This window comes from Daldinia vernicosa, assembly GCF_022497035.1.
Source record: "Daldinia vernicosa strain CBS 139.73 unplaced genomic scaffold F5Y00scaffold_59, whole genome shotgun sequence".
NCBI lineage: Eukaryota > Fungi > Ascomycota > Sordariomycetes > Xylariales > Hypoxylaceae > Daldinia > Daldinia vernicosa.
The window spans coordinates 98,844-123,381 of record NW_025953975.1 but is presented as its reverse complement, the minus strand read 5'-3'; the positions used below and the strand labels follow the sequence as shown (position 1 = coordinate 123,381).

Below are 24,538 nucleotides of genomic sequence, written 5' to 3'. Positions count from 1 at the left end.
TTCTTATTATCATGTACCTAACTTACACTAGTTATTGATAACCTCACATCTTTTCTCTATGGTTCATCACGATGCTATATTAAATTCAATTAATTCCATTATCGTCGCATCCTACCATACTATTGTTCTCCGGTTCCTTTCCGATCATGCAGACGCCTCAACAACACCGCGTGCACTGGTCTTAATACCTATGTAGCTTAAAGCACATGTCATTTTTGTTTATATGTCTAATTGTCTCTTTTTCTATCTGTTGCCCCAAGTACCAGGCTCGAGCTTCGAATGCGGGATTCGCCCCGTTGGTTTGGCCCCACGTGTTTTGTCTTGCTTAGATCCATACTTTCTAGGCTATGTATAAGCGCTGTTCCTACATATCAATAAGAAGCAACATGGAGACAGGGAGAGTACCTAGTAAATACCTTTGCAGGAAACGCCTGGAGAAATAAACACCATATTTACAAATTCAACTACCTACCTTTTATGTGCAACTTGTCACTTCGCATCTCGAAACATCGTGGTGAAGGATCGTCCGCTACCTATACCAGATCAGAGAAGTTGGCGGCGCTAGGTATTTAGTGTTACCGTCTGTTCACGATCCTATGTCGGCTGTGGAGTCCCTGCCCCCTGCTCTATATAGGTACACTAGACTAAATAAACAAGCAAGTAAGCAACCAGCTTTACCATACGTCGGGAACTCGAATGGGTCCGGCGTTCTCGATCAGACCACCTATGGACCCGACCGTATTATCATCAACCGCCCGGGATTCCTTATCACATGCTCATCCGGCAAGGCAACTTGTCATTGGTAGCTGCGGTTTTACCATCAAGACTAAACTCTTATAACCAACACAAAGATCAGATGCCGCCATTTCTAAATAATAGCTAAGTTAGCGCCTTTTAAAGACCGTCAGTTTGAGAAACGAATAAGAAGATCATCACTTAATCAATAAGAGCACATTATAAATGAATATATTGCTGTTAGTCTGTGAAGTTATCATCGTTAACATAGTCACCCAAGTCCGAGACTCCAAAACGCCCTAATCTATCTTAACATCAAAATAGATTCAAGACTAGAGGTCGATACCTAACAGAAGGCGCTGCTATAGTAAGTCTATACAGGAGACTGTGAAGTCTAGTTCACCTCGCGGTATTATGTATTGAATAGGTGCAGTGCTGCTAGGCCTGTAGCAAGGTAGCATATTACGTAGCTTCCAGCCGCACTAGTCTTATAAAGGTCCCATAGCAAGTGATCTCCCCTAATCGAAAACTTGGACAGTATCTCATCATCAATATACACACTCCTTCTGTCTTTTAATGATTTTCTAAAGTATCATGCAGCCTTTCCAACTTAGTTATATTAGTCGTATTCACCCGATCAGCTAATTCTCAGTATCATTCAAAGTATAGTGATAACATCAGCTGTCCAAGGCTTATTTTAGAAGTTTAAATAATTGAAGCGATAAGCTATACTCTACAGGAGACGTCAGGTCCTGCTCATTATATACCCGCGTATGTCCTGACACGGTGGATAAACCTCTCAAAATCCGAGTAGCTTGATTGATCCAAAACATCTATCATTAATTCTGATTGAACATACCCTATTATAAAGTACTCCACCGTATCTCCCTCGCACTTGAGGACATAATTATGTGTTCTTCTATTTCGACTATTACACTTATCCTTCCCCCAAAAGTATATAGTCTAATACTCTGTTATCATGAGAATAATACAAACTTTGTACCTATGAAACCTCTGCTAATTCCTAATGCCTAGCATATTATCGACTGGTCATCGGATGCAATGGAAAGTAAGTGCTCAAGATGAGATGGGTGGTATACTAGCAAGTTGAATCAAGCTAAACCCCGTATAAAAAGCATTCATTAATATCTTCCTAATTTATTTACACACTCGACTTGGCTACTCCACGATATTTCCAAGAAAGTTATCTCAGCATTATCCCTTAGATATTTACTTCATACTCTACTATAGTCATAGCTATAATACAAATAAGTATAGCCACATCCCTAACGCCTCCCGTATAACTAGAGGAATAATTCTCAACTTTCTAAGGTAATAAGATAAAAACAAACTTAAGATTTACACGAATATCTAGCTCACATACATACCTAGACTCCCCATAAAGACAACAGATCCAAATATAATACAATAACATCAATTCCAATACACCCCAAGCACATAAATGCAACAAAAAGCAAAAGAAATAGGTCCTCCTGGGGCTCGAACCCAGAATCTCCTGATTGATACTAATCGTAGTCAGACGCCTTACCATTGGGCCAAAGGACCGGTCGATGAAAAAATCTTCTCAAAAAGGCGCTATATTGTAGTAGCCCCGTTTGCGAGCGGCTCCGCCAGCAGACTTTTTTTTTTCTCTCTCTCGGGCGGATAATCATCGGATATTCATTTATATGTAACTAGTTGATTCAATATGGTGAACTGTTATGTAGGAAAGATCCCGCTGTCTGTAAGTTATGGCATCGTTTGAGCTTTATGTGCGGTGGTGGTGAGGTTTGGTTTGAATCTTACCAGGGGCATAGTATAAGCTACGCCCTTACGCCGTAGTCGTGACAACTTGGACATTTTGCGTAGCCTCATTCGGTGAGGATACAAAAGAAATACGTACAAGCTATTGGGGGTTAGTATATGCCCATTCTGATTTCATATACAAGTCGAGGCTCATACAAACAGCACGGTGAAGAGACCTAGTGAAGTAATCCCAACTAACATACGCGAGCGCTATAGTCAATACACCTACTTATTCATCCACGGAATCTTAATATAAGACATTGCTAAGAGTCGAGTATTTATTTTTAGTTCCTATCTACCCTGCCGAAGTCTTTCATAATCATCTAATAAGTCCAAACCGATAGAACCCGCCCCCCGTAGCGCGTTGCCATCCGCGACCGTTAAAACGCCAGCTCGATCGTATATACATACAGTGGAACGCTAGCGTCTAAATCTATGATACAAGTCAAATGCTCTATTTCAACATTGTGTCGAATGCTGGAATCAATGTCTGGGCAAGCCAGAAGGAAAAGACCAGCTTCGGTCCGGTCATAAGGAGCTACAAGAAATTAGCGCCAAGTCCAAGACGAATCATATGATACTGTTCCTTACCTTAGGTACTAATCCCTTGAAGAAACTGGAGAAACCTTCGTTCTTTGCCATGTTGGACAAGATGCGGAAGCCGCTTTCGGGGTTCTCGAAATTCCTGTTCTGAATACGGGTCTTGATAACGTCCAAGGGAGCGGAGACAACCAAGGATGCCGAAGCACCGGCAATCGAAGCGATAAAGTTCTGGAACCATGACGCCTTGTTATAGTCGTTCAGTGCGAAGACGTATTCCTTGGTGAAAGCCGAGCCACCGAAGAGCTGTCAAGTGTTAGAGGTATATCAAAGGAGGGGATTAAACCATCTTAATGAACGTACTGCAAATGATCCAGGAGCATTTCGGGCTGCAGTCCATCCCCAACCTCTATATAATCCAAAGCCTTCATCGGCGATAATCTTGAAAATGCCTCGTCCTCGGAACGCTTCCGGGTTGGTCTGGCGCTTGATCTTTAATACGTCTAATGGAAGTAAGACGATCTCACCAATACCGATCAGACTAGAATATGTCAGTTGGTGGAATTAAGAGAGTAGTAGATTTAAGACTGACCTGCCAGCAGTCGAGTGCATAATCGCTTTGCCGGTTTTCTTTCCGAAAGCGCTTTCGAAGTCCTTGCCGTAGTGCGCCGCAAGATAATCCCTTGCGATGGGTTGGCCGCCATACTTGTATATTCTTTGCAGAACCTGTACGGGATATTTAGCCTCTTAACTTTCCGCCCGAGTAGAAATCATCTCGGACCTTATAACCCGCTGCATAACCCAACCCCGGGAAGAGCGAGAAGAATTTTCGACCGAATGTCGCCTCTGCCTTGTCCTTGAAGATGACCTTGTTCAGTTCGCTGGCGCTCTTAATCTATAGGATAATTAATATTGCGCGTTTCTTGGACATTATAGGTGAATCATTCGCACCTTCGTCTGGTTGCTCATCAATCGCTTGGCAATGGTGTCGACCTTTGGACTTATTAGTCTTGCGCCGCAATATTTCGAGCTGTACAAGCACGCACAGGATGGAAGACAGCCAATTCCGAAATACCAGCAGAGCCTATGATATATTTGTTAGTGATTATTCTTTGTATGATTTTTGTTTTCAACCCTACCGGAACCGAGGAGTCGAGCGAGATTTGACTCGCGCTCCTTGCCAGTGACCATCGGCGCCATTATGAATTACAAGTAATGCTATACCGAAATTCCAAGGGTAAATAAATAGATAGATGGCAACCTAGATGTCCCGGGTTGAGAAGACTCGACGGGATAGTCTATAAAAAAAAGGGCACGACGAGGGATTGAAGATATGAACGACGGCGGACTCGAAGGAGAAAAGGCTCACACGGAAAGTCGAACAAAATTTCAATCGCGCCGGAGACTATTGGAAAAAAAAAAATCTAGATCTCATTACCAATTTGTACCGCACCAACCTTAATTTAGCGGGGAGCTTGCGGGAGCTCCAAGGGTCCCCCCGAACGATCAGGGCTTTATCAGTGAGCGATAAGATATCATAACCATACCCCTCATGTACCTTGTATAAAATAAGAGGTACATTAGGTACCGTCCATATCCTTATATCGTTACAGTCCTGCGAAGTTGATTCTTTTAGGTAGGATTATACATATATATGTATACGCAAGTGTCCATGTGACATTGGTATATTATTAAAATTCATAATACCATCTGGGGTATAAATCTAGAAATGTAGCTATTGTACAGTCGCTAGTAGACTTGTCATCTATCGGGACGTACAATCCGAGATGTGGTCCGACTTACCACATTCGGGGTTTAGGACCGACCAAAATGAGTAGAAGACAACGCCGTCCGATATGCAAAAGTCACTTTTTAAGCCTCTTAGGCTGTACCACCCGTGACCCAACGCCGCCATAATGCAAGATATCCCTCCTATACCGGTATCATTTGCGAGAATGAACCCTAGAAGTCTCTGAAGACTGCTACAATATCGTCGAGCTTTCCAACTTGACCGAGCAATTTCTTTTCAAGGTCGAGAAACTGCACATATTCATTATATATGTCACCTCTCAGTTTCTCTTCTTCCATTCCCTGAACATCCTTACGTTCGGCAACGGAGAGAACGCTCGCCTTCTTACGACGCTCCACATCCAATCGCTGTAGACAGCGTACCATGGACTTGTAGGTATTGTCTAGTGTTCGTTGTAATGTTCTTTCAAGGTCGAAAAACCAAAAGAAAATTGTCCGGGCGGCCGCTCGGTTGTTGTCCCGGGGTACCTCTTGGACGTCCAGGAATCCCGCCATCTCCATCTCCGCCATCTTAACATGCACATCTGGCTTCTTCATAAGAGCCAAACTGGGCAATGTTTTGTCGTCGATCTTCCCCTTTTCCCTAAGAATTCGTGTGAGACGCAGACCCCGACGGCCAAAGCGGTTCTCGATAAGCGTATCAAGTTCGAGGAACTTTAGGTGCTGCATAAGCGGTTCGAAATCGACCGTCCATTCACCGAAATCAAGACTGCCACAGTGTCGCACAAAGCCCTCCTTACTTTCGGCAAGGATAAGTAGATGTTGTCGCATCTGATGCAGCCGCTTGGTGCCGATCGGAACGCTGTCGTCCACTTGCATTTTGACTTCATCTGAGCCATTCTGGCCATGCAATCCGAAGCTAGCAGCTGCCTCCCCGCTGGGATCGTAGTCTTCGTCGTCCGACTCAACGATTTCTTCCCCTTCCTGGAGCTCTTCCTTAAGGGTCGAGCCCTTAAGTTGCGGAGGAAACCGTCTAATCTTTTCTGCATAGCGAATATCAATGGCACCATCTTCATGGAGCATTCCAACCCCGCCTGATACATCAATAGAAGGGCTTAGATGTTCAAAAATCTCTTGACTAGTGACACGGGGTCCAGTAGAAACATCGCTGTTCTCATCTTCAACCTCGATTGATTTATCGGTCTGACAACGAGAAATCTTTTTGCTCAGTACGTCAAGTAATGTTGCGTACACCTTTGCTGTGGTATCGCCAATCAAGTCTTCTACGTAGCGCTCGAGTTTAAGATTGCGGAGTTCGACCACACATTTATCATAGTTCACCCGAAGTACGGTATCAAGCTGAAGGAAATGTTAGCGGATTTCCAGCGCAGATTTCTTCGTAGTAAGAACTCACGCTTCTTAGCAGAATGGATTTTGCTCTTCCGTCGGTAGGTGTATTGGATGTCGTGCCGTTAGTTAGCTTCCGGCGCTTAGAGCTGGCCTCGTTCTCGAGTTCAAGTTCAAGACTCTTCTTCAAGTCCGTATTTTTAAGATGAAATTCCCTTAGCTTGTCTCTAACATACTTGTCAAATTCGGCTGTCTGCTTGGCTCCTCGAATGCCAGTGGGATAGTTGCTAGCTAGGAAGTCTTGCTCAATGGTGCTTCTTAGATCCTGCGGAGATTGACACATCGCTAGCGTCAGCGGCTCAAGAATGCCAGCCGCAATAAGCTGTGCGAGACTCTCGTAGACTTCATCCTCTTGGTTGATATCTTCATCCCCTATCTTTATGTCGCCTATACCATTACTAACGCCATTGCCATTGACATGGTGGCCATTTTGGGATATGCCGTTGACAGTCTTTTGCTGCGTACGCCGCTCCTTGAACGCTGCGATCAAGTCGGAAATCTTCATATGGCCCTGAACAAGAACCTCGTGCACAAGAGTATTTGCATCAGATCCATACTTTTCACGGACCATGTCAAGGATCTTTCCCGTTCGAACAAGATTATAGGCAGCATGGGGGTTTGCGTCGTAATATGTGGTACCCGAGTCTTGGTCCGTAAAGTGGAAGATGAGATTTAGCTGGATGAGCACAGCGATCCCATGGCGCACTTGTCGCTGGTTGAGCGATGTGTGCTGCGCTAATTGCGCAATGGTCGACCTGCCTCTTGTGATAAGATCCGCAAACATGCGCTGCGAAGTAAAAGCTGTTAGCTTCGAGGCTGCATAATTAGAGACTCTAGAGGATGTGATCTAAAGGAAGCATTACCGATGGGAGCTGACCGTACAGCTCACTGATTAGCAGAACACAAAGTTCTGCAACATTTTTTGTCTAATAATTATAGATATTATCAGTATTTTGCTCAATACAATAGGGATATAGTTTTGCGCGACGTTGCAAAAGCTATAGGGACTTGAAAAGAACCATCACTTACCACTAACATGACTGGCTGAGCTTGGGGTTACGTCGCGAGGTGAATAGATAGGATTTTGGGACTTGTCGAAGAGGTTGGCTTCTAGAGATCCTCTCACTATCTCTAGAGCACTACAAATACTACCGCGGCTTCATTGAAGCATTTGGCAGAGAATAGAGAGAGAAAGGTGCGCCGACGAACACGAAGGTGGCGCAAGAAGTTTTGTTATGTAAAGTCGAAAGTTGGTTTAAGAAGGAATGATTTGCGCAGCGCGAAGTGAACAATAGCGTATAAAAATAATTTTGATGTAACTACTCTTTTGGGATAGCGGGGAATTCTAATTATGTACATAGCAGGCAAGCATTGTACCTAAGCGGTTGTACATATGAAAATTTACCTAAGCAGCTAAGGTAAGCTCCCCGCCCCAAAGCTTTTTTTCCCTCTCCTCATGTTGACTCAATCGGCCAATAGAAGTTAATGGCAAGTGGCTGACCAGACTCTAGCCCCGTTAAGCCTCAAATAACCTACCGTCAGCCCGTAACCGAGAATTTACCGGAATTGAGCATCTTTTTGCTCCGACTTGCGACTTGGAAGCTCTCAACGATCTGCGGATTAAAAGCTGTTGTCGCAGACTTTAATAGCCAATTGTTGACGGCATCGCCCTCTAAAATGTTCTCTCGATCGGCTCTCTCCAGAGGTGCCCAGCTTGCCGCTCGTAGGCAAGGCTGTTCGCAGCTTGCTCAGCGCCGAGGTTATGCTGCCGCATCTTCGGCACCATCCGCTTTCAACTATGACACCACCGAAGTTGCTGGTATCAAGGTAGCTACCAGAGACTTACACGGTCCGACAACAAAACTCGCTGTTGTCGCCAAAGGTGGTACTAGGTATCAGCCTGCTCCTGGTCTCACTGTTGGTCTTGAAGAGTTTGCCTTCAAGGTGAGCGAGCCTATATCTCTCGTTATTGGGGGGTTTTTTATCCTGTCGTGAGCTAATTAGACGCAACTATATTAGGGCACCGAAAAGCGAACCGCCATACGTATTACGCGAGAAGCTGAGCTTTTAGGAGGTCAATTAGCCGCATACCACACCCGAGAAGCGTTAATTATCGAAGCAAGCTTTTTGCGAGAGGACATCCCTTACTTCGCCGAACTGCTGGCAGAGGTCATCTCTCAAACTAAGTATACCAGTGAGCAATCTGAAGCCATTGGGTGGCGACAAAATGCTCACATAGTTTATAGCGCACGAGTTTCACGAGGATGTCGAGAGGGTTTTGAAGGTAAAGCAGGCTAAGCTTGCCATCGACGTTTCCGCTCTTGCTCTCGACTCGGCACATTCGGTCGCCTTCCACACAGGCCTTGGCGCTTCCCTATACCCGACGACTTCAACCCCTCTGAAAAGCTACCTGAACGAACACTCCGTCGCTGACTACGCGGGGGCCGTTTACGCAAAGCCTAATATCGCTCTGGTTGGAGACGGAGCTACGACAGCTGCTCTACACAAGTGGACAGGACAGTTCTTCAGCAGCGTACCCGCATCATCGTCTAGCTCTGCCACGCTTAACACGAAATCCACGACGTACTATGGTGGCGAGCAGCGTACGGCTCACACTGCCGGAAACTCTTTAGTCATTGCTTTCCCTGGTTCCAGTTTCAGCTCTTTCAAGCCCGAAATTGCGGTCTTGGCAGCCCTGCTTGGTGGACAGGCTAATGTCAAGTATTCGCCTGGTTTCACTCTCCTGTCTAAGGCTGTGGCCTCGGCACCCAACGTAGTTGCTTCGGCCACCAACCTGGCTTATTCGGATGCCGGACTGTTGACTATTCAAGTCACCGGCGCCGCCGCCTCAGTTCGCAAAGCTGGTGGGGAGGCAGTCAAGGCTCTTAAGAGCATCTCCGAAGGCAGCATTAGCAAGGAAGACCTCACTAAGGCGATTGCCAAGGCCAAGTTTGACGTGTTAGACGCAAGCCAGTCGGGTGTGTCGACGCTCCTGTCTGCCGGTTCTGGTATTATCCATACCGGCAAGCCCTTCCAGATCGCCGAGAATGTCGGTTCAATCGACGGTATCACAGCAGACAAGCTAAAGACGGTATGCTCATCTAATTTTCCCTATTGTTATTGTTTGCGAATGCTAATTGTTATCATAGACAGCAAAATCCCTTCTCGAGGGTAAGGCCACCGTGGCTGCGGTTGGTGATCTGAACGTTCTGCCATATGCCGAGGAGCTTGGTTTGAGGGTATAGAAGGGGAAATTTGGGCAGCAAAAGTGTACCAACAGATTAACCCACCGCTGTAGAGTCGAGCCGAGCCATATGTGCATATAGTAAATCCCCTAGAGTTTTCTTTCAAGTTTGAACACACTCAACTACCCGATTATAGGTAGGTAGCACGATTTGTACTTGAGCATGCGATGGTGATTAATTTGTGAATGGTATTGGTCTAGAATTACATATATATATAATAAGCTCTGTGTATTAATGTCCTACGAAATCCCAAATATACAATTTATTCTTATTTCTAAAGGGGGTTTCCTAGCAGGGAGGTTTGAGTTGGAGGTCCAAGTACCTAGGTACCTGGATAATACTGCATCCAGTCTCCATACAATATTTCTTAATCACGTGAAAGCTCGGGCCACTACGTATCTTAATGACGGGCTTCGGCTAACGGTCTTTCTCGATTCCACCGCCGCAGCTATCTTTTGATTCCGTGCATACAAACGAATCTTCAATCAATCCCTGATCCCCAATTGAACCTCGAGCAATTGTCAACATGGTGTTCGCGTGGAAAGCCGCTGGTTTGAGGTAAGTCAATTTTCCTTCTATATATCTCGAATCGTCTCTCGGTAGACCTAATTTGCCTCGTTTGCTAACCGCTCCTCCGATCGAACAGCTACAACCGCTACCTTGCCGTCGCAACCCGCGTCGTGCGCCGAAGCTTGAAGGAGGAAAAAAGACTAATTGCCGAACGACGAGGAGATACGGAACTACGATTCGCTAAGTGGGAGGTGAGTTGACTATTCCCGACAAGTGGAATTTTGGTACATGGGTATCAGGAGTTTGAGAGTTAGTAACTGACGGACTATATGCCTCAATTTATAGAACGGCAAGATGGGCGAGACGAGACCCTTAGCTGAAGCCAACGCCGCTGCTGGTGTTGCATCCGTTTCCAGTGGTTCGTCATAAACTACGAAACTACGAAATATACGAATCCTTGATGAGAGTGAAACTTGCGAGGATGGGTAGGACCTATAAGACACAGATGCCGCATGCGCATGCGCATACGGATAGACAAGATCAACGGTAGCAAAACACCATTATGCCGCCTCGTGTATAGCTGTATAAAATAAAGCAGTTTCATCCTAAAAATAAGTCCCTTAGATTTACCTACAATACCTACAATAGGTAGATACTAAATCCGTGCGTATATGTCGAAGTCAATTCATGCTATTAAGCCGCATTTGAATTCGAGTAGGCTAAGGCAAGTAATATGCAATGTACCCATGCGTCTATAAAAGGGCAATTGCTGTGTAGCGATGTCTCTAAGTGGTACTTGGGCCGGTTACACCTGTCTTGGTTGACATCGAAAAAAAACCATAAAAACCTCTTATCAAGGGAACGTGTAAACCTTAGGTACATGCCACTTCCCAAGCAGGTTATGTAGGTCCTTATAAATTAACAACCTAGGTACCTAACCTATCAAATCTATGTTTTTTAGTTATTTAATATTGTTGTTCATCTATCAAAAATATTCGTAATTCTAAAGTCTTCCACTCAGGTTTGTTCATCCCAACACACCTTATCTGGTATATTTTAGTACTACACGTTTCGACACTAAAAATTTACATACACAGTAGCCAATTAATCCCTAATCCTAATTGCAATTACCTCTTCATTCTTCCATTTCACCGCGCCATCCGCAAAAAAACATCCATCCATATATACAACTGACCTATGGTTACTCTTCAATCCAGAAACCCATAATATCCGCCTATTGCTACTCCTGCCAAGACTAGAGTTAATGTAATTAATTATATTGTGGGTACCTTCAGCTGGGAATACCACCAGACCAGGTTCGACAAAAGACTCATAAATCACATAGACATAGGCTAACAAGAAATAGAGCCACGATTGATCTCATAGCCCATAAGGGCAACAGTCAAGATGCAACAGTTTAATATAGTATCACCTTCGCCAAACATATCCCATCCCGGAGTCAGGGCAACGGATATCACTAAGAAATTTGCCTCTGCCGTAAAGAGTGCGCTCAAGTATTTCAGGCCTTGCCCAAAAGATTATTTACTGATCTGATAAATAGCTTTGGTACCCGGACAACTTGTAAAAGATGACCATTTTACCCTTTTCGAGTCCGTCGCGGCTCTGGAGGTGAGTCCACATCGCCATCTTAAGTCTAGCACTACCAGAACGTGTCTGCTAAGAGAAATCCCGCTAGATTATGGACCGAAAAATGGATAGTGGTGCTCTAGCAGAAGGGGAATCTTTAGACGAAGAATATGACGTTTCTCGCGATCTGCTCCCAGAAGAAATACTTGGAATTATCGACCAGCTTCTTTGCCTTGAGGTGTGTGTCTTAGATGAGCGACAAAGCTTCTACTCTGAGTTTCTACCGGCCTAACATTATGATTAGATGGCCTGGCATCTTGGCTATCCCCTCTCCCAGACTCTCTTCACGAGCATCTACATAGAGTCGCTCATGAACCCTCATCCAGCCAGTATAGATGAGGCTGAGTTCATAAGAGATCCTCAGGCCCGCGAGAAGCAGCCGAAACTACTCTTCGTTCTACGGGCTTATTGCCTCGGACTCCTTAAAGCATGTTGTTTCGTAAACGAGCTTGTGAAAGATGAGCTTTACTATGAGGTAAGACTGGCGAGGCGGAATGATGATCATCTTAATAAACTACTAAAAATATATAGGAAGAAGACTTTGTTACAAACACGTACGATCGTGATCTACTTCTTGATATACCCGTTAGCTCCGTCAATAATATACTACAGCAGGCCCGGGGCGACCTTCGTGCCGCTAGTAATGAAGTTTCGAAGGATATCTCTGCGGCCCTAGACCTTCGACTTGAGCTACGTATCGCATTCTTAAGGGCCATTGACTTATCAGGCCTACGGAAATCTAACCCAGATTCCTTGAAGATGCCCTGGGTACAGATGAAAGGTCTGCTTGAGCACATCAAAAAGCAGCATTCGTTAGGCAAGCCGGTCCCAGAAGCTTTCAGCACCAAACTGCAGCGACGGCTGGCGAGCACAATGCCCCCGCGCCCCATGGTCCAGCCTAGCTTTGAAGAGAGCTATGGCCATCTTAAACGACTTTTCCAAGATGGAGTTGATATCATGGATATTCTGAAATATTCGGAACCACAAAGCCTTTTGGTAAACTCTTCGAGTCAGTTTTATAATAACTGGGTTAACTCCTTTCTTAGAATTTCGTCTTGTTGTTCCAGGCGAGAAAGCCGCAACCACTAGTTTATATCAGGACATTACTTCAGAATCTCTTATTCAGAGAAATGGTCGTCCTAGGCAACTATAGCATCCGGCAAATAATTGATCATGACCTCTCAATCGTTGTAATGCCCTGTGCACCACAGATCGATGCTTCCTACGACGAAATCGAGATCCCGACTGATCCCCGTCACCAGACTGCAGCGCAGATGGAAATTTTCCGACAGCGCGTGGCTGAATGCTATTTAGATGTCTTCAGGATATTCTGCCAGAATAGATGTAGGGTTCGACGCACACTATGCCACAATATACAAGAGTGGGATATGCTCCAAATAGACGTCGAGGAGATCGACCAACTTCTCCAAGTCGCCCTAGATGAGAGGCCCCTTATTACAGACAGAGGTAGTATCGGGTTTTCTCTCCCTCTATCATCATGGGCGTATCTATACAAGCTCAGGCAGATGGAGTGGATCGTTCAACTCGGATTCGAACTTGAGGTTTACCAGACGGACGAACTTGCTGGAATGTACTGGTACTTAAACTACCTGGCCAAGACGCGCGCGCAGCACGGTGATCGTATCAAGTCATTCACAATGCGCAACCTAGACGAGGCACGCCATGGCCTCGACAAAAAAAAGGGCGATCAAGAACTACCGCAATACACAGCCGCTAAGGAGCGCGAGTATATGACCTCGTTGTCATACTTGCGCATAACTATGCTTGACGCGGCATGCACATGGGAGTTTGCGGATGGCCTTTGCTGTCTATATACGGCGTTACAACGCCTAAAGCTCATCGCTCCACCGCAGCGCCCCTATAGTACCGATATCATGCGCTATGATCTGCGCATGAAACCCTTCCGAACAATCACGCTACCCCAGTTACCTACATTTGACGAGTTTACGCGCGCAACCCTCCAGCCCGAAACCCCAACACCTGATTTGCTTAAGTATGCTGAAAGTTCTGTCGGCGGCGCGAAAAAAGGGTATGAGGCTTTAAGTAAGATGTCGGACACACAATCCTTCAGCGTCAACGCGCACGAGCAGTGGGTCAGTAATATCCGGAACTGTCTGAAAGCCGCGATCGCAGCGGGCGTCGCGGTCTCAACACTGCAAAGGGCGTTGGATAAAGCTGGGAAGGACGAGGATGGTGATTCACAGCTAAAGCTTAAGGTTGAGATGCCGGCACCCGGGAAAGGGTATCATGACTGGTGGATCGTTCCGAAGCTAGTTCCTGTGGCGTGAATTTTTTTAAGTCCGGATGCGGATACTGGATTATGATCAGGATGAGGATTGAGTAGTTGGGTATAGGAAATTAATTGGGGAAGGGTATCGGGAGAGATTGGGGGTTTGGCACATGAGCATGCATGGATATTATTCTATTACGATAGATCAACTAGAGAATTGCAGAAAGTACATTACGATATTTGGATAGTTCCTTTTATTCGCTATTCGAGGGTATTCATGGCTTAATTTCTTCCGGGGCACATATGCCTTGTGTTGATACATAGAACTAGATATGATATTTCCTTCATTCCTCCCTTGGCTTTTCTACTCATTCACCTCCCTCCCTCTTGATTGCGCTAATGTCAACAAAATAACCCAAGTTAAGACAAACAATGTCGGGACTGCGCCTAGGTAACAAGGGGCCAAGAGCCTCCTATTTCAAAAGATACAATATGTACAGAGTTAAGGCCAGCCAAAGCTCATGCAAGCTATAGTAGATGCATCGCCAACCGTAGATTAGGTAGGTACTTATGCCTTGATACTTATGCCTTGACGGCCCTTCTAGCCATAGTGCCTCGGAGCTTTACTGTCTGCTCGTAGAGAACGTCCTTGAAGGCGAAGAGGAAGGCAGCCGTCAAGACACTCTGGGTGACTTTGGGGCCGATGCCTGGAGTAACGATGAGTTAGTGTATCACCAATCGACTAAATAATGGTTAGATAATTAAGAAGATATTAAGCATACCCTTATACAAGCCGGAATAACCCTCTTCTTTGATAACTCGCCGAATGGCCTGGGTCATGCCCTCGCGCTTCTGGCCGTCATCGGCCACGTGCATTTGACTCTTAACAGTAATGTATGGGTAGGTGATGGAGGTGGCAAACAGCTTGCCGAGAGCGCCTAGGAAAAATGCTACGGTTGGGGTTACGTTGCGCTTCCGTCTTCGTTCGTACGCATTCTTGAGCTGCTCGAATAGCGTGTACTGCAAGATGGGGTTGATAACTAGCACAAGAGCCGGCACGACACCGCGGAAGAGCGCCTGCGGGCCCTCGTCGCGTAGTAGTGCTGATAGGGTACCCAAGGTAGTCGGCTGCTTCTTCTTTTCTACGGGAGCGCCGTCGGTGTTCTCCTCGGCCTCGATTTGTCCCTTGCGGGTCGTCATGCGCGTGTTCACGACCCAGATAGGGTTAGTCAAGATGACAGTGGCGGAACCAGCAATGGCACCGGCGATAATAGATTCGATAGCGGTGAGCTTCTTAGAAGCCCGTCCGGAACGGGAGGCGGCGGCCTCGAAGAAGCCGCGTGTCCATTCGTACCAGTAGTAGTAGACGAAGTTGGTAACACTAATACCGAATAAGGCGCTGTCGAGGCCCGCGTATAGTCCCGAGACACCCTCGCGCGCAACAATCTGTTTCACGGCGGATAGAAAGTTGGTCTCGGCTCGCTTGGACTCGACCTGCGCGCGGGTGGAAAGGGTGATGAGCGGATACGTTAAGATCATGGAGAGGATCCCGCCGCCGGCGCCGGCAAGGGCGTGAGCGACGTTGTCGTTCTGGGGGACGGCGGGCTTGGACGACGCCATCGTGATAGGTTGTTTAGTTACTTATGTAAGGGATAGTTATGGGATATCGGGATTATATCAATCTGAAAGCTTTCCAGATGAAAGTAAATTAATAAATAAGGCTTGGTTTGGTTTGATGGGAATGGGAAAAGTCAAAATGTTATTACACCCGACTTACACGTCGGAACATTACATTGAAAGAGTAAGTAATAACTAAACGGTAAATGGCTGCTGGATTAAAGAAATGATTGGAATTGAGGTCCCATTGAAGCTGAGAGCCGAGGTCCGATTTGCATTGCATCACAATGCGGCTTAGTCCCCCCTCTGTTCAGTGGGATGTAGCCCTGCGATTCCCTATAATCCCCTGTAAATCCACCTGAGCCCGAGCCGAAACCCGCCTGTAAGAGGCCTGTAAGCCATTTTAACCTCGCCCCATCTGGCATCTGGCACGAGGTCGGCATTCTTCCCCATGCTTTTCTCCCCGGCTTTGCCCCGCATCCAATTCGTTAAAGAAGCTAAGACCTCCAAATTACCGACTTTCACATGCGAGATGGGATCGCTTATTATCTTTTTATCTTGTGATGATGATGGTGATGATGATGATGACGATACGATGCACTCACTAATTTAATAGGTTTTATAAGCGAATCAGGTAGGATATGATAGAATGTGTAACCATATATACTTACATACCTACCTATTTTTTATATCTTGACATTACATACTTATGGCGCATCTTCATTCTATTTTACAAATTACATCACCAGGTACATTCATATATAGTGTATACATACCTCCCTCACAACATTTGCCAGCCTTTACATAATACGCCATAGGAGTAGGTCACCATAGGGCTGACCTAGTCCCAAATACTTAAATACCTGATATTAGTTACATTCTTCCCAATCTCAATCATCAACATTGATACCACCCCAAAAGGCCAAATATGCCTATAGGTATTCTTAGCAACGCCGACCCTAAATTTGAGACAGCGCACGACAAAGATATCAGAGCGTGCCGTGATACAAGTTTCATGATGGCATGCAAAAAGACCGTGATAGTGGCTGGTGGGTAGATGAAGAGATCATACCGTGCCCACGGAGCGCAGGTTTACGAATATCTACCACCTGAATCCTACTTTGCTGAAGGTATTTGCCCAATGAACTGGCAAGGCAGACAGGCAGACAGAAAGAAAGCCTACCTACCTCCTACCAAGGTATGTTTTACAGAAAAAGGGGTTAATTACTATGTACATGCTGCTGGCAACTCCTAGTGCATTAAGCTTATGCACCTAATGCACCTAATGCACCCGTATGCATACGAGTCACGTGGGTATATACCCAAAAATAGCAGAGTTACCACGGTACATGCACAACAAAATCTCCCGGCCCATCTAAAACAGCCGTGCGCTCGTGGCACCAGCCTCCGCCAGCGCGCTCTCAAAATAGAATTCGGCATAATAGGTATTGGACACCGGAGGAGGCTTCATCAACCATTCCGTCTCTTGTTTTTCCCCATTAACTTTTGCCACATCCCGTTTCTAACAGCTTCAATAACGCTCAAGACGGGGAAACCCGCTACTATTTTATTTCCCTTTTATCATTTGACTAGTTATTTATATTTCCCACCAGTTATAAACGTCGATACTATTTATTACTAACTATTACGCATCGTCACCGGGCCAATGTTTATTATTTATCACTTACACCAGGCTTACATGATCACATCGACTTAGGGGCCAATTACGAAAGACGAGAGATGAGACAGGCAAGTTGTGTTACACGCAGACACAGACACAGACTTGATGAGAATAGTAAAGCTACCTTATTTGTTACTCGTGTTGCGAAGAATACCAAGTCTATAAACATTACCAACCATTACGTGAGAACTTCAGCCAGTCAAACGCGCCCAGAATCTCCCCCCCTATAATCGTACCTTTCCCCAACTATCCATGGGGATAATTGCGCACTTCGCTATCTTATGATTTTAAGATGGCGCTCTCTACCCCAACTAGCAACGGTTCCCGTCGCTTTAACCCTCTTCCGTCTCCTTCTAGGAATGAGACTCCTAGGTCCGCAGGGCTCATAAGACCGACACTACCTCAAAAGAGCGTGACCAGTGCTTCTATTGAGGATTCGTACGTAAGTTTTATTCTCTACTGCAACCCGGCAGTACCTCTAGAAACGGATACGGCAGCACTCAGAGAGGCCTTTCGAACTCCGCCAAAGAGTGAGGGCAAGAGCTTCAGCACATTTACTTTATTCGAACTTATCAAGCAGCTACACTCTAAGGAACTCAAGACGTGGGCAGAGTTAGCATTGAAGCTGGGCGTCGAGCCGCCGGATCACGACAAGGGACAGAGTTCTCAGAAGATACAGCAGTATGCCGTCCGCCTAAAGGTAAAGCATATCCAACTTATTCAAGAACAGCGTGACTTACCTATAATAGCGATGGATGCATTCCATGCACATCAATGCCTTCTTCGACTATTTGATGGATAACCCCCATCCTTATTGGACCCAGATCCCGAGTGATCCAAATCCTGTATGTGACGAGGGTAGGGATGGAGTTGCCGCTGAAGATGATATGGCATTGCGTGCCTTATTACCTCATATCCGACCGCGACGGGGTCGAAAGAGACCCGAGGACGACAGCTTTAGCAAATCCCCGTCACAAAAGCCAAGGTTAGAGTCTCCAAATTTCAACGGGGAGGCTAGAACCGCGCGTCCAGACTCTTTAGATCCGTGGACCGCCCATCCGGACGGAAGAAGTGCCTTTATGTTTCCGTCTGTTGATCCGCGATCGAGTGTATTGCCGGAAACAAATTCTGCCTTCCCGTGGAGTAACGATGTTTCCCGTGAACCCATGTCAGCCTATCCCCAATCTGCAATGACGCCGTCGACGAGAGGGACATTCTGGGGAGACCCCGCGGAACCTCGTTCAGCAATTAGTCCGTCTAAAGCCAGGTCTCTCGGTCGTCGCCACGGAGCGAAGGTAGTCTCTTCTGCTTGGAGGAGTGGCGGCGTATCCACAAGTGGCAGGCCCCGTGGGAGACCTCCTAGCAGTCGGCCTAGCGACGGTCCATTGTCAGCAATCCCAGACGAGCATAATGAATTCCAAACAGCGCCTTTTGAACAGAGTACGGCCCAATTAAATGCACAGCCCACCCAAATGCACCCTCCGGATTCAGTATCAAAATCCGCCGGACCTACTTCCGCACCAACCGTACCAACGACAGCGCCAACGACAACGCCAACGACTACTACTCCTACCACTCGGCCTTCTCGGCCTGGCCGCCTCTCTCTGCAAGTACCAGAAAGAGCCGGTGGACCTGTCAGGCTAGCAACTCCTCCACCTCCTGTTGTAATGGTAAATGGAAAGAGCACGGTTAATGGGAGTGTGCCCAACGGCGCCGGGGTATTAACAGCTAGTCCCATAGAAGACACTTCGATATTTGACCGCACTGCGAGTGTATTCACGGCCGGGCCAATCGACGATCCGACTGGCCCTGTCGTACAATTTGAATTCGACGATAGCGATCGGACGAACCGCGACGAGATGGAAACCTTGCTTGTCGCGGACCTCCTCGAAAGCACGTGGTACGATGAGAAAGGGCAGCCTAGCCCGCCAGCCGATATCAACGAGGCGCTCGCCCTAGCCCGGGCCATCATCGCGGGCCTTGCAAAGAGGAGCCGCACCTCGGAGACATTCCTCATTGCTACGGCAGCACTAGCAGGCGCCAGGCACCTCCCTAAATCAAGCGGCGGTACAAATTCAGTACACCGCCTCGAAGTCGATGTGGACTATACGCGATATAGCTACACGTGGGATCTGCGCTGCGGGCTCGCGAATGCCCGATTCCGGTTCACAGAGATAGTGCCTCATGCGCGCTGGAAGAAGGGCTCGCAGCATCGGGGTGAAGGCGCTGACGTCCCTGCCGAAGGGGATGCTGCGGTGGAGTTCTGGCGCAGGAGGTATGCTGACCTCGTGCATATGGTTGGGAGGGGGAGGAGGCGCGAGGATGTGGTGTCTGTTGTGAAGGAAGGTAGGGATGGGGGGGTAATGAGTAAGTAAGTGTTATTGACGGGTTGGTTTGTGGATGATGTGTTGCGTACACCTGAGGTTGTTATTGCTACCTATGCTATGTATACATACCTAGGTACATAGGTAGGAGTCGTTTACGGTTTACGATTTATGTATGTACCTAGTTTAAAGATGTCCTTGGAGGGAAGGGCTGGAACGTCGGGTTTGATTTGATGGCGGTGAGCTTGTTGAGGCTCGTGTATTATGTATTGTGTATTGTTTACTGTATTTCTATGAGATACCCCGAGAGATTAGGTAGTTGGGTGCTTTAGAGAAGTAAGGCGAGTTAATTATGTTGTGTTATTGTTTATCGGTGCTGTGTTCTGTAGATTGGTGCAAACTGCTATATCATGCGGTCGTGTAAGTTGGGATATAACGAAATCCCGATGCACTTAAGATGAGATTTGAATGTAGGTAGGTATAGTTTCATGTGCAAAACAGAAGATAAAGTTTATTAGTGAGATGACAGCGTACATGTGAACCCGTCTGAAACTTGCGCCTGTCGTGATATGATAGTTTGACCGCAAGTTTAAGTGTGGTGCTCTTTCTCTTGAGGATGTAGCAAAGTTGTGATACTCAATATATTTGTACAGGTTGGGCACTTTAGCGAATCATCACCCTCTGCTATTTTACTTACTTCGTCATCCTCAAAATGCCCTAGGGACACCATCTCCATATCGTCTTGCCCTAAATTTATATTATACATTCTTGTTATATCATATATCATATATTCTACAGAATGCTCTTGTCTCAGTGATAATCCTAGCACTATGTCCGAAAAAATTGAAAAGCCACGGGTGTAAGAACTATGAAATTGATCGCTCGATAGGGGTTATTATATTATATATGTATCCTTTACTAATATAATTAATCTAGCCGTAAGACCTCGATGTATCGCTACGATGCCTCGACAGAAATAGGAGTTCGTCCTGACGCAAAGGCACACATCGACCTCAACAACAACCCAAACGCTACGTCTGTAGCCTAATGCCGAGATTTAGGAGGTACCCAGCTAACCCAAGCCGTTTTACGAGGAATAGGATATCAAACCCCTTAGCGAATATCCCCCGCGAGCATCTTCTCGACCAGGTCACTCGGTTTTCCGAATGGAACGATCTGTGCGAATACGTTCCCCTCATGCGCAAGGGGGCTCTCGTTGCCAAGGATCCCGTTAGTTTCGAGGATATCGAGGGCCCGGAGGCGCTTGATGCCGAGGAGGTTGAGGCTCTGAGGAGGGAGGTCACGCATAAGTGGAAAATCCCTAAGCTCCTTTATCTAACTATATTCGCCTGCTCTATAGGAGCGGCTGTACAAGGATGGGATCAAGAGGGCACCAATGGAGCCAATCTTTCGTTTCCTGCGCAGTTTGGTATCGGTGGGAATTCGGACCGTGATGTGCTACTTGTCGGTCTCATCAACGCGGCTCCTTATATTGGGTCGGCGCTTATAGGTTGTTGGCTTTCGGATCCGCTCAATAACCGCTTTGGACGTCGAGGAACTATATTTATTTCCGCCATCATCTGCTTGATAGCTCCCATACTTGGGGCTCTTACCTGGAATTGGAAACAATTCTTAGTGTCGAGACTGCTTCTCGGTGTTGGCATGGGACTCAAAGGCGCTACCGTACCGATATATGCTGCTGAGAATAGTCCTGCATCTATTCGCGGAGCCTTGGTGACATCGTGGCAGATGTGGACTGCATTCGGCATCTTCCTCGGATGTTCTGCTAATTTGGCATTTGGTCAAGTTGGCAAAATCGCCTGGCGACGTATATGTCCCCCTTTTCCTACTATTAGTCTTTATTTAGCTGATAATTTCCTGAGGCAGTCCAGGTCGGTTCGGCCTTCATCCCAGCAATTCCTCTAACGTTCCTCATATTATTCTGCCCGGAATCGCCGCGATGGTACATCAAAAAAGGCCGGATCCGAGATGCTATAAAATCGCTCTTACGACTCCGCAATCATCCTCTCCAGGCAGCTCGCGACCTTTACGCTATCCATTTCCAGATAGAGATCGAAGATGAAACCATTCCCGAGTCAACTTACGTCAAAAGGGTCATCCAGCTTTTTACAATCCCTCGAATTAGAAGAGCTACCTTGGCCTCCTTTGTGGTTATGATAGGCCAACAGATGTGCGGTAAGTCACTTATTATGAACCGTGAACACTGTAGATTCAGAAACTGATGCAGAATAGGTATCAATATCATAGCCTATTATTCTTCTACCGTCTTCAAAGAAGCAGGGGCGTCGGATTTCAACGCCCTTCTTGCATCTTGGGGTTTTGGTCTCGTCAACTTCCTCTTCGCTTAGCCAGCCATTTGGACGATTGATACCTTCGGCCGACGCCCCCTACTCCTTTTCACATTTCCCAATATGGCGTGGTCTTTACTGGCTGCCGGTTTATGTACACTTATCTCTAAGACCTCGGCAGCTCACACTGGCCTGGTAGCGCTATTCGTATACGTGTTCGCCATGTTCTATTCGCCGGGCGAGGGTCCCGTTCCGTACACGTATAGTGCAGAGATCTTCCCGCTCTCGCACCGCGAGGTTGGTATGGCGTGGGCTGTTGCAACCTGTCTTTTCTGGGCTGCCGTGCTGTCGATCACGTTTCCGAAGATCCTTGCAGCTACAGGTGTTTTGGTAAGTTCGATACGGAACCTTCTTCCGAAGTCGCAAACCCTCTTGCGCAAGCGTTATATGGAGATGCTAGTCTAATACGGTGTGCTAACCAGGGCGCCTTCTGTCTATACGCGGGGTTCAACATGATAGCTTTCATCATGATCTTTCTATGGATGCCCGAGACGAAGCAGCGGACCCTAGAGGAGCTTGATTACGTCTTTGCCGTGCCTATGAGCGTGTTTATCAAATACAATTGCACTAAAGTGGTACCATGGTGGTTCAAACGCTACGTTTTACGGCAACGCGGGGCTGGTCTCGAACCCCTTTACCACTTTGATAGACTCGACGACACTGCTCCTCCGAATTTTGTGGTACAATATGAATCGACAACGGACAGTGACACGGGGGCTATTTCTAATACTGCAGTGTGTGCTACTACCCAGGGCACCCAAAGCAGTGCTACAACCACCGGTACCGACGCTGTTGATGTAATTTATCAGGCCAGAAGTGAAGTAGCTGCTTCCCGCCGCTTCTCGTGGCACGGTCCTGGTGTTCATAGACATCCAGCTCACGCTGACACATACCCTATATATCCTATGTAGAAATGCAGGTGGCAGTCTTTTTCTGGACTTGACTGTCTTACGATACATTGTAAATAGAGGAACCCCTAAGTAGAATGCTGTTGTTACATAAAAAAATGCTCAACTGATAGCATCGCTGACTACACGACCCCCACATAGTGGTGTATGGCGGGCGATCCTAGGTGAACAGACAGTCAGAATGTTGGTATAGCAGGTTGATGTCACACTTAGTTTAGCATTAGTCTCACCGTAGTCTAGACACTAGAAAGACATTTCCAAGGCGGCGTGATGACGATCAGTATTTCATCAGCGTGTCCGTCCGCTGTCCGCGAAGCACGGCGCACAAGATTGGCGAGGAAAGCTTGATCGTATTATCAGATTATGTGTCGTATTATGCGTTGTATCAATAGTGGCTCGTTGCGATATGGATCGATCATCCGCATTTTAGCCATTCTTGCTGTTCAGCTGGAGAAAAGAAGCTCGGATCTCAAGATCTGCATTACCACCGCCTTTCTTAGTTGGTGGTCTCCAACCTCTTGTGGTCCCATCCGTCCGTGCTCGCGATCGGCCTTGTGGGCAGCTGAACAATGAACTTGGATTCTTCCAAGGCAGATATTTCGTGCCAACCTTTTAAGAGAAACAAACTATGGTACGCTTACTATTTGAGGCGACAATACCCATATATATATGTATTATTGGTTTATTTTGTATTTATGGTAGGTACCTAATGTTGTGCTATTGTGAGTTGGAGATCGACGTAGAGGTACCCAAGCCCAAGGGAAAGGGAAAGGAAAAGGGAATTTTTTAAAAATTGGGCCTCGGTGGCAACCAAGATCTTAAACAATGATCTTCTTAAGTTGGGTGATCTTGTACGACATGGACCCATTCGTGGAGAAACAAAATAGTGGCCCCTTTTTTTCTCCAGAGCAGACTTTTTCGTCATTTCCATTGATCAAATATGTGTCTGTGCATTACGTAGAGTATTACATAATTGACCACTACGGAATAGATTAGTAATAATTATCAAGTCCAACCGATTCATGTCTAACAAAAGGTGGGATAAATTTTTAATTTTCGCCTCTCAATTTCTGAAACATCAGACGATGGCGAGTGGCTTAATATAATCAAAAGACCACATCAGGTACGAAGTCGCCTATCGCCGATTACCCGTCGTACCTAGCTTAACTTACAAGTTTATTGCCGTAAAAGGAATAGCGACTTGTTTAACGAACTTTATTAAATGCCAAGCTTTTCCCACGCACCTGCTGTGGTACACGCATGCTGCCAGAAAAAAGCTTCCCCTTGACTCGGGTAGGTTCTCCCGCAGGTAAGAACCTGGTAGCGATTGGCCAACCATAGGTAGCAGGTAGCTGCACGCCATTGGCATGCAATTCCGCTGAAACATCTAAATTCGGTACCCCTGGATAACGTCAATGGAATATCCTTAAAGGTATGCTTGACGTAGAAATTTATCTGGAAGCTCGTGAACTTCAACGTGAATACGTGAATACCCGAAGTAAAACTTTGTCCAAGCGTTTAAGGGATAGAAAGACTTATACGAGTTAAGACATTTTAGAGGTGATACGAAGGAGCGTTTGCTTCTTGTGTACCTCAAGTTACTAATTATGTACAACGGTAATATCCTGGCACCCGAGGTATTCGCCTATTGCTGTTTCCTTTCGCATAGTAGATAATTTGATAGCGCCTTCCACAATAAAACTCGTAGTAGATACCCACCTTACAACATAACAACCTTGGTAGTAGCCT

The 24,538-nt window shown here is 46.4% G+C and overlaps 9 protein-coding genes and 1 non-coding gene across 10 annotated transcripts; 6 read left to right on the top strand and 4 right to left on the bottom strand.

Annotated features, from left to right (window-relative positions):
* Window positions 1-2,220: 2,220 nt before the first annotated feature.
* On the bottom strand, window positions 2,221-2,301 carry F5Y00DRAFT_t139. Its single transcript has one exon. It is a non-coding gene; the product is annotated as a tRNA-Arg (tRNA).
* Window positions 2,302-2,735: 434 nt separating this feature from the next.
* On the bottom strand, window positions 2,736-4,629 carry F5Y00DRAFT_246745 (mitochondrial carrier). The gene is made up of 8 exons (XM_048009208.1): window positions 4,221-4,629; window positions 4,128-4,165; window positions 4,033-4,074; window positions 3,863-3,976; window positions 3,674-3,807; window positions 3,445-3,622; window positions 3,133-3,387; window positions 2,736-3,079 (listed from the first exon to the last, which is right to left on the bottom strand). Exons 1-8 carry the CDS (start codon window positions 4,279-4,281, stop codon window positions 2,996-2,998), a joined length of 906 nt encoding a protein of 301 aa, XP_047861172.1. The 5' UTR covers window positions 4,282-4,629; the 3' UTR covers window positions 2,736-2,995.
* Window positions 4,630-4,698: 69 nt separating this feature from the next.
* On the bottom strand, window positions 4,699-7,512 carry F5Y00DRAFT_246741 (RNA polymerase III subunit RPC82-domain-containing protein). Its single transcript, XM_048009207.1, has 4 exons — window positions 7,267-7,512; window positions 7,101-7,163; window positions 6,245-7,024; window positions 4,699-6,189 (listed from the first exon to the last, which is right to left on the bottom strand). Exons 1-4 carry the CDS (start codon window positions 7,273-7,275, stop codon window positions 5,044-5,046), a joined length of 1,998 nt encoding a protein of 665 aa, XP_047861171.1. The 5' UTR covers window positions 7,276-7,512; the 3' UTR covers window positions 4,699-5,043.
* Window positions 7,513-7,695: 183 nt separating this feature from the next.
* Window positions 7,696-9,761, top strand: F5Y00DRAFT_246740 (LuxS/MPP-like metallohydrolase). The gene is made up of 4 exons (XM_048009206.1): window positions 7,696-8,181; window positions 8,257-8,431; window positions 8,484-9,328; window positions 9,387-9,761. The coding sequence occupies exons 1-4, from the start codon at window positions 7,915-7,917 to the stop codon at window positions 9,480-9,482; spliced, it is 1,383 nt and encodes a 460-aa protein (XP_047861170.1). The 5' UTR covers window positions 7,696-7,914; the 3' UTR covers window positions 9,483-9,761.
* Window positions 9,762-9,926: 165 nt separating this feature from the next.
* Window positions 9,927-10,662, top strand: F5Y00DRAFT_246738 (mitochondrial ATP synthase epsilon chain-domain-containing protein). Its single transcript, XM_048009205.1, has 3 exons — window positions 9,927-10,040; window positions 10,129-10,243; window positions 10,338-10,662. Exons 1-3 carry the CDS (start codon window positions 10,009-10,011, stop codon window positions 10,419-10,421), a joined length of 231 nt encoding a protein of 76 aa, XP_047861169.1. The 5' UTR covers window positions 9,927-10,008; the 3' UTR covers window positions 10,422-10,662.
* Window positions 10,663-11,013: 351 nt separating this feature from the next.
* On the top strand, window positions 11,014-14,132 carry F5Y00DRAFT_246736 (Mak10-domain-containing protein). The gene is made up of 7 exons (XM_048009204.1): window positions 11,014-11,308; window positions 11,359-11,496; window positions 11,554-11,621; window positions 11,689-11,817; window positions 11,884-12,114; window positions 12,171-12,635; window positions 12,686-14,132. Exons 2-7 carry the CDS (start codon window positions 11,400-11,402, stop codon window positions 13,946-13,948), a joined length of 2,253 nt encoding a protein of 750 aa, XP_047861168.1. The 5' UTR covers window positions 11,014-11,308; window positions 11,359-11,399; the 3' UTR covers window positions 13,949-14,132.
* Window positions 14,133-14,210: 78 nt separating this feature from the next.
* On the bottom strand, window positions 14,211-15,617 carry F5Y00DRAFT_172413 (mitochondrial carrier). Its single transcript, XM_048004882.1, has 2 exons — window positions 14,673-15,617; window positions 14,211-14,597 (listed from the first exon to the last, which is right to left on the bottom strand). The coding sequence occupies exons 1-2, from the start codon at window positions 15,508-15,510 to the stop codon at window positions 14,473-14,475; spliced, it is 963 nt and encodes a 320-aa protein (XP_047861167.1). The 5' UTR covers window positions 15,511-15,617; the 3' UTR covers window positions 14,211-14,472.
* Window positions 15,618-16,445: 828 nt separating this feature from the next.
* F5Y00DRAFT_172399 (uncharacterized protein) lies at window positions 16,446-17,274 on the top strand. The gene is made up of 2 exons (XM_048004881.1): window positions 16,446-16,705; window positions 16,763-17,274. Exons 1-2 carry the CDS (start codon window positions 16,565-16,567, stop codon window positions 17,147-17,149), a joined length of 528 nt encoding a protein of 175 aa, XP_047861166.1. The 5' UTR covers window positions 16,446-16,564; the 3' UTR covers window positions 17,150-17,274.
* A 206-nt stretch (window positions 17,275-17,480) lies between these two features.
* On the top strand, window positions 17,481-19,563 carry F5Y00DRAFT_255434 (ARS binding protein 2-domain-containing protein; the record flags this gene model as incomplete). The annotated part of the gene is made up of 2 exons (XM_048010291.1): window positions 17,481-17,888; window positions 17,938-19,563. The coding sequence occupies 2 exons, from the start codon at window positions 17,481-17,483 to the stop codon at window positions 19,561-19,563; spliced, it is 2,034 nt and encodes a 677-aa protein (XP_047861165.1).
* A 779-nt stretch (window positions 19,564-20,342) lies between these two features.
* F5Y00DRAFT_273029 (uncharacterized protein) lies at window positions 20,343-22,792 on the top strand (the record flags this gene model as incomplete). The annotated part of the gene is made up of 8 exons (XM_048013099.1): window positions 20,343-20,371; window positions 20,449-20,547; window positions 20,613-20,880; window positions 20,938-21,340; window positions 21,400-21,708; window positions 21,766-21,855; window positions 21,886-22,211; window positions 22,304-22,792. The coding sequence occupies 8 exons, from the start codon at window positions 20,343-20,345 to the stop codon at window positions 22,790-22,792; spliced, it is 2,013 nt and encodes a 670-aa protein (XP_047861164.1).
* Between the last annotated feature and the right edge of the window lie 1,746 nt (window positions 22,793-24,538).

Excerpts from the sequence above, each read along its gene's own strand:
- F5Y00DRAFT_246741 (XM_048009207.1), bottom strand. Across the intron at positions 7,025-7,100 it reads TGTACGGTCAGCTCCCATCG|CGCATGTTTGCGGATCTTAT; the intron begins GTAATGCTTCCT and ends TTTACTTCGCAG. Across the intron at positions 6,190-6,244 it reads AATCCATTCTGCTAAGAAGC|CTTGATACCGTACTTCGGGT; the intron begins GTGAGTTCTTAC and ends CATTTCCTTCAG.
- F5Y00DRAFT_172413 (XM_048004882.1), bottom strand. The coding sequence starts at position 15,510 with ATGGCGTCGTCCAAGCCCGCCGTCCCCCAGAACGACAACGTCGCTCAC. Across the intron at positions 14,598-14,672 it reads TTATTCCGGCTTGTATAAGG|GCATCGGCCCCAAAGTCACC; the intron begins GTATGCTTAATA and ends TCGTTACTCCAG.
- F5Y00DRAFT_246736 (XM_048009204.1), top strand. The coding sequence starts at position 11,400 with ATGCAACAGTTTAATATAGTATCACCTTCGCCAAACATATCCCATCCC. Across the intron at positions 11,622-11,688 it reads AGTCCGTCGCGGCTCTGGAG|ATTATGGACCGAAAAATGGA; the intron begins GTGAGTCCACAT and ends AAATCCCGCTAG. Across the intron at positions 12,636-12,685 it reads CGGAACCACAAAGCCTTTTG|AATTTCGTCTTGTTGTTCCA; the intron begins GTAAACTCTTCG and ends CTCCTTTCTTAG.
- F5Y00DRAFT_246740 (XM_048009206.1), top strand. The coding sequence starts at position 7,915 with ATGTTCTCTCGATCGGCTCTCTCCAGAGGTGCCCAGCTTGCCGCTCGT. Across the intron at positions 8,432-8,483 it reads CTCTCAAACTAAGTATACCA|CGCACGAGTTTCACGAGGAT; the intron begins GTGAGCAATCTG and ends CATAGTTTATAG. Across the intron at positions 9,329-9,386 it reads CAGCAGACAAGCTAAAGACG|ACAGCAAAATCCCTTCTCGA; the intron begins GTATGCTCATCT and ends TTGTTATCATAG.
- F5Y00DRAFT_246738 (XM_048009205.1), top strand. The coding sequence starts at position 10,009 with ATGGTGTTCGCGTGGAAAGCCGCTGGTTTGAG. Across the intron at positions 10,041-10,128 it reads TGGAAAGCCGCTGGTTTGAG|CTACAACCGCTACCTTGCCG; the intron begins GTAAGTCAATTT and ends CCGATCGAACAG. Across the intron at positions 10,244-10,337 it reads TACGATTCGCTAAGTGGGAG|AACGGCAAGATGGGCGAGAC; the intron begins GTGAGTTGACTA and ends CTCAATTTATAG.
- F5Y00DRAFT_172399 (XM_048004881.1), top strand. The coding sequence starts at position 16,565 with ATGAAGAGATCATACCGTGCCCACGGAGCGCAGGTTTACGAATATCTA. Across the intron at positions 16,706-16,762 it reads CCTACCTACCTCCTACCAAG|TGCATTAAGCTTATGCACCT; the intron begins GTATGTTTTACA and ends GGCAACTCCTAG.
- F5Y00DRAFT_246745 (XM_048009208.1), bottom strand. The coding sequence starts at position 4,281 with ATGGCGCCGATGGTCACTGGCAAGGAGCGCGAGTCAAATCTCGCTCGA. Across the intron at positions 3,808-3,862 it reads GTTATGCAGCGGGTTATAAG|GTTCTGCAAAGAATATACAA; the intron begins GTCCGAGATGAT and ends TATCCCGTACAG. Across the intron at positions 3,388-3,444 it reads ATGCTCCTGGATCATTTGCA|CTCTTCGGTGGCTCGGCTTT; the intron begins GTACGTTCATTA and ends AACACTTGACAG.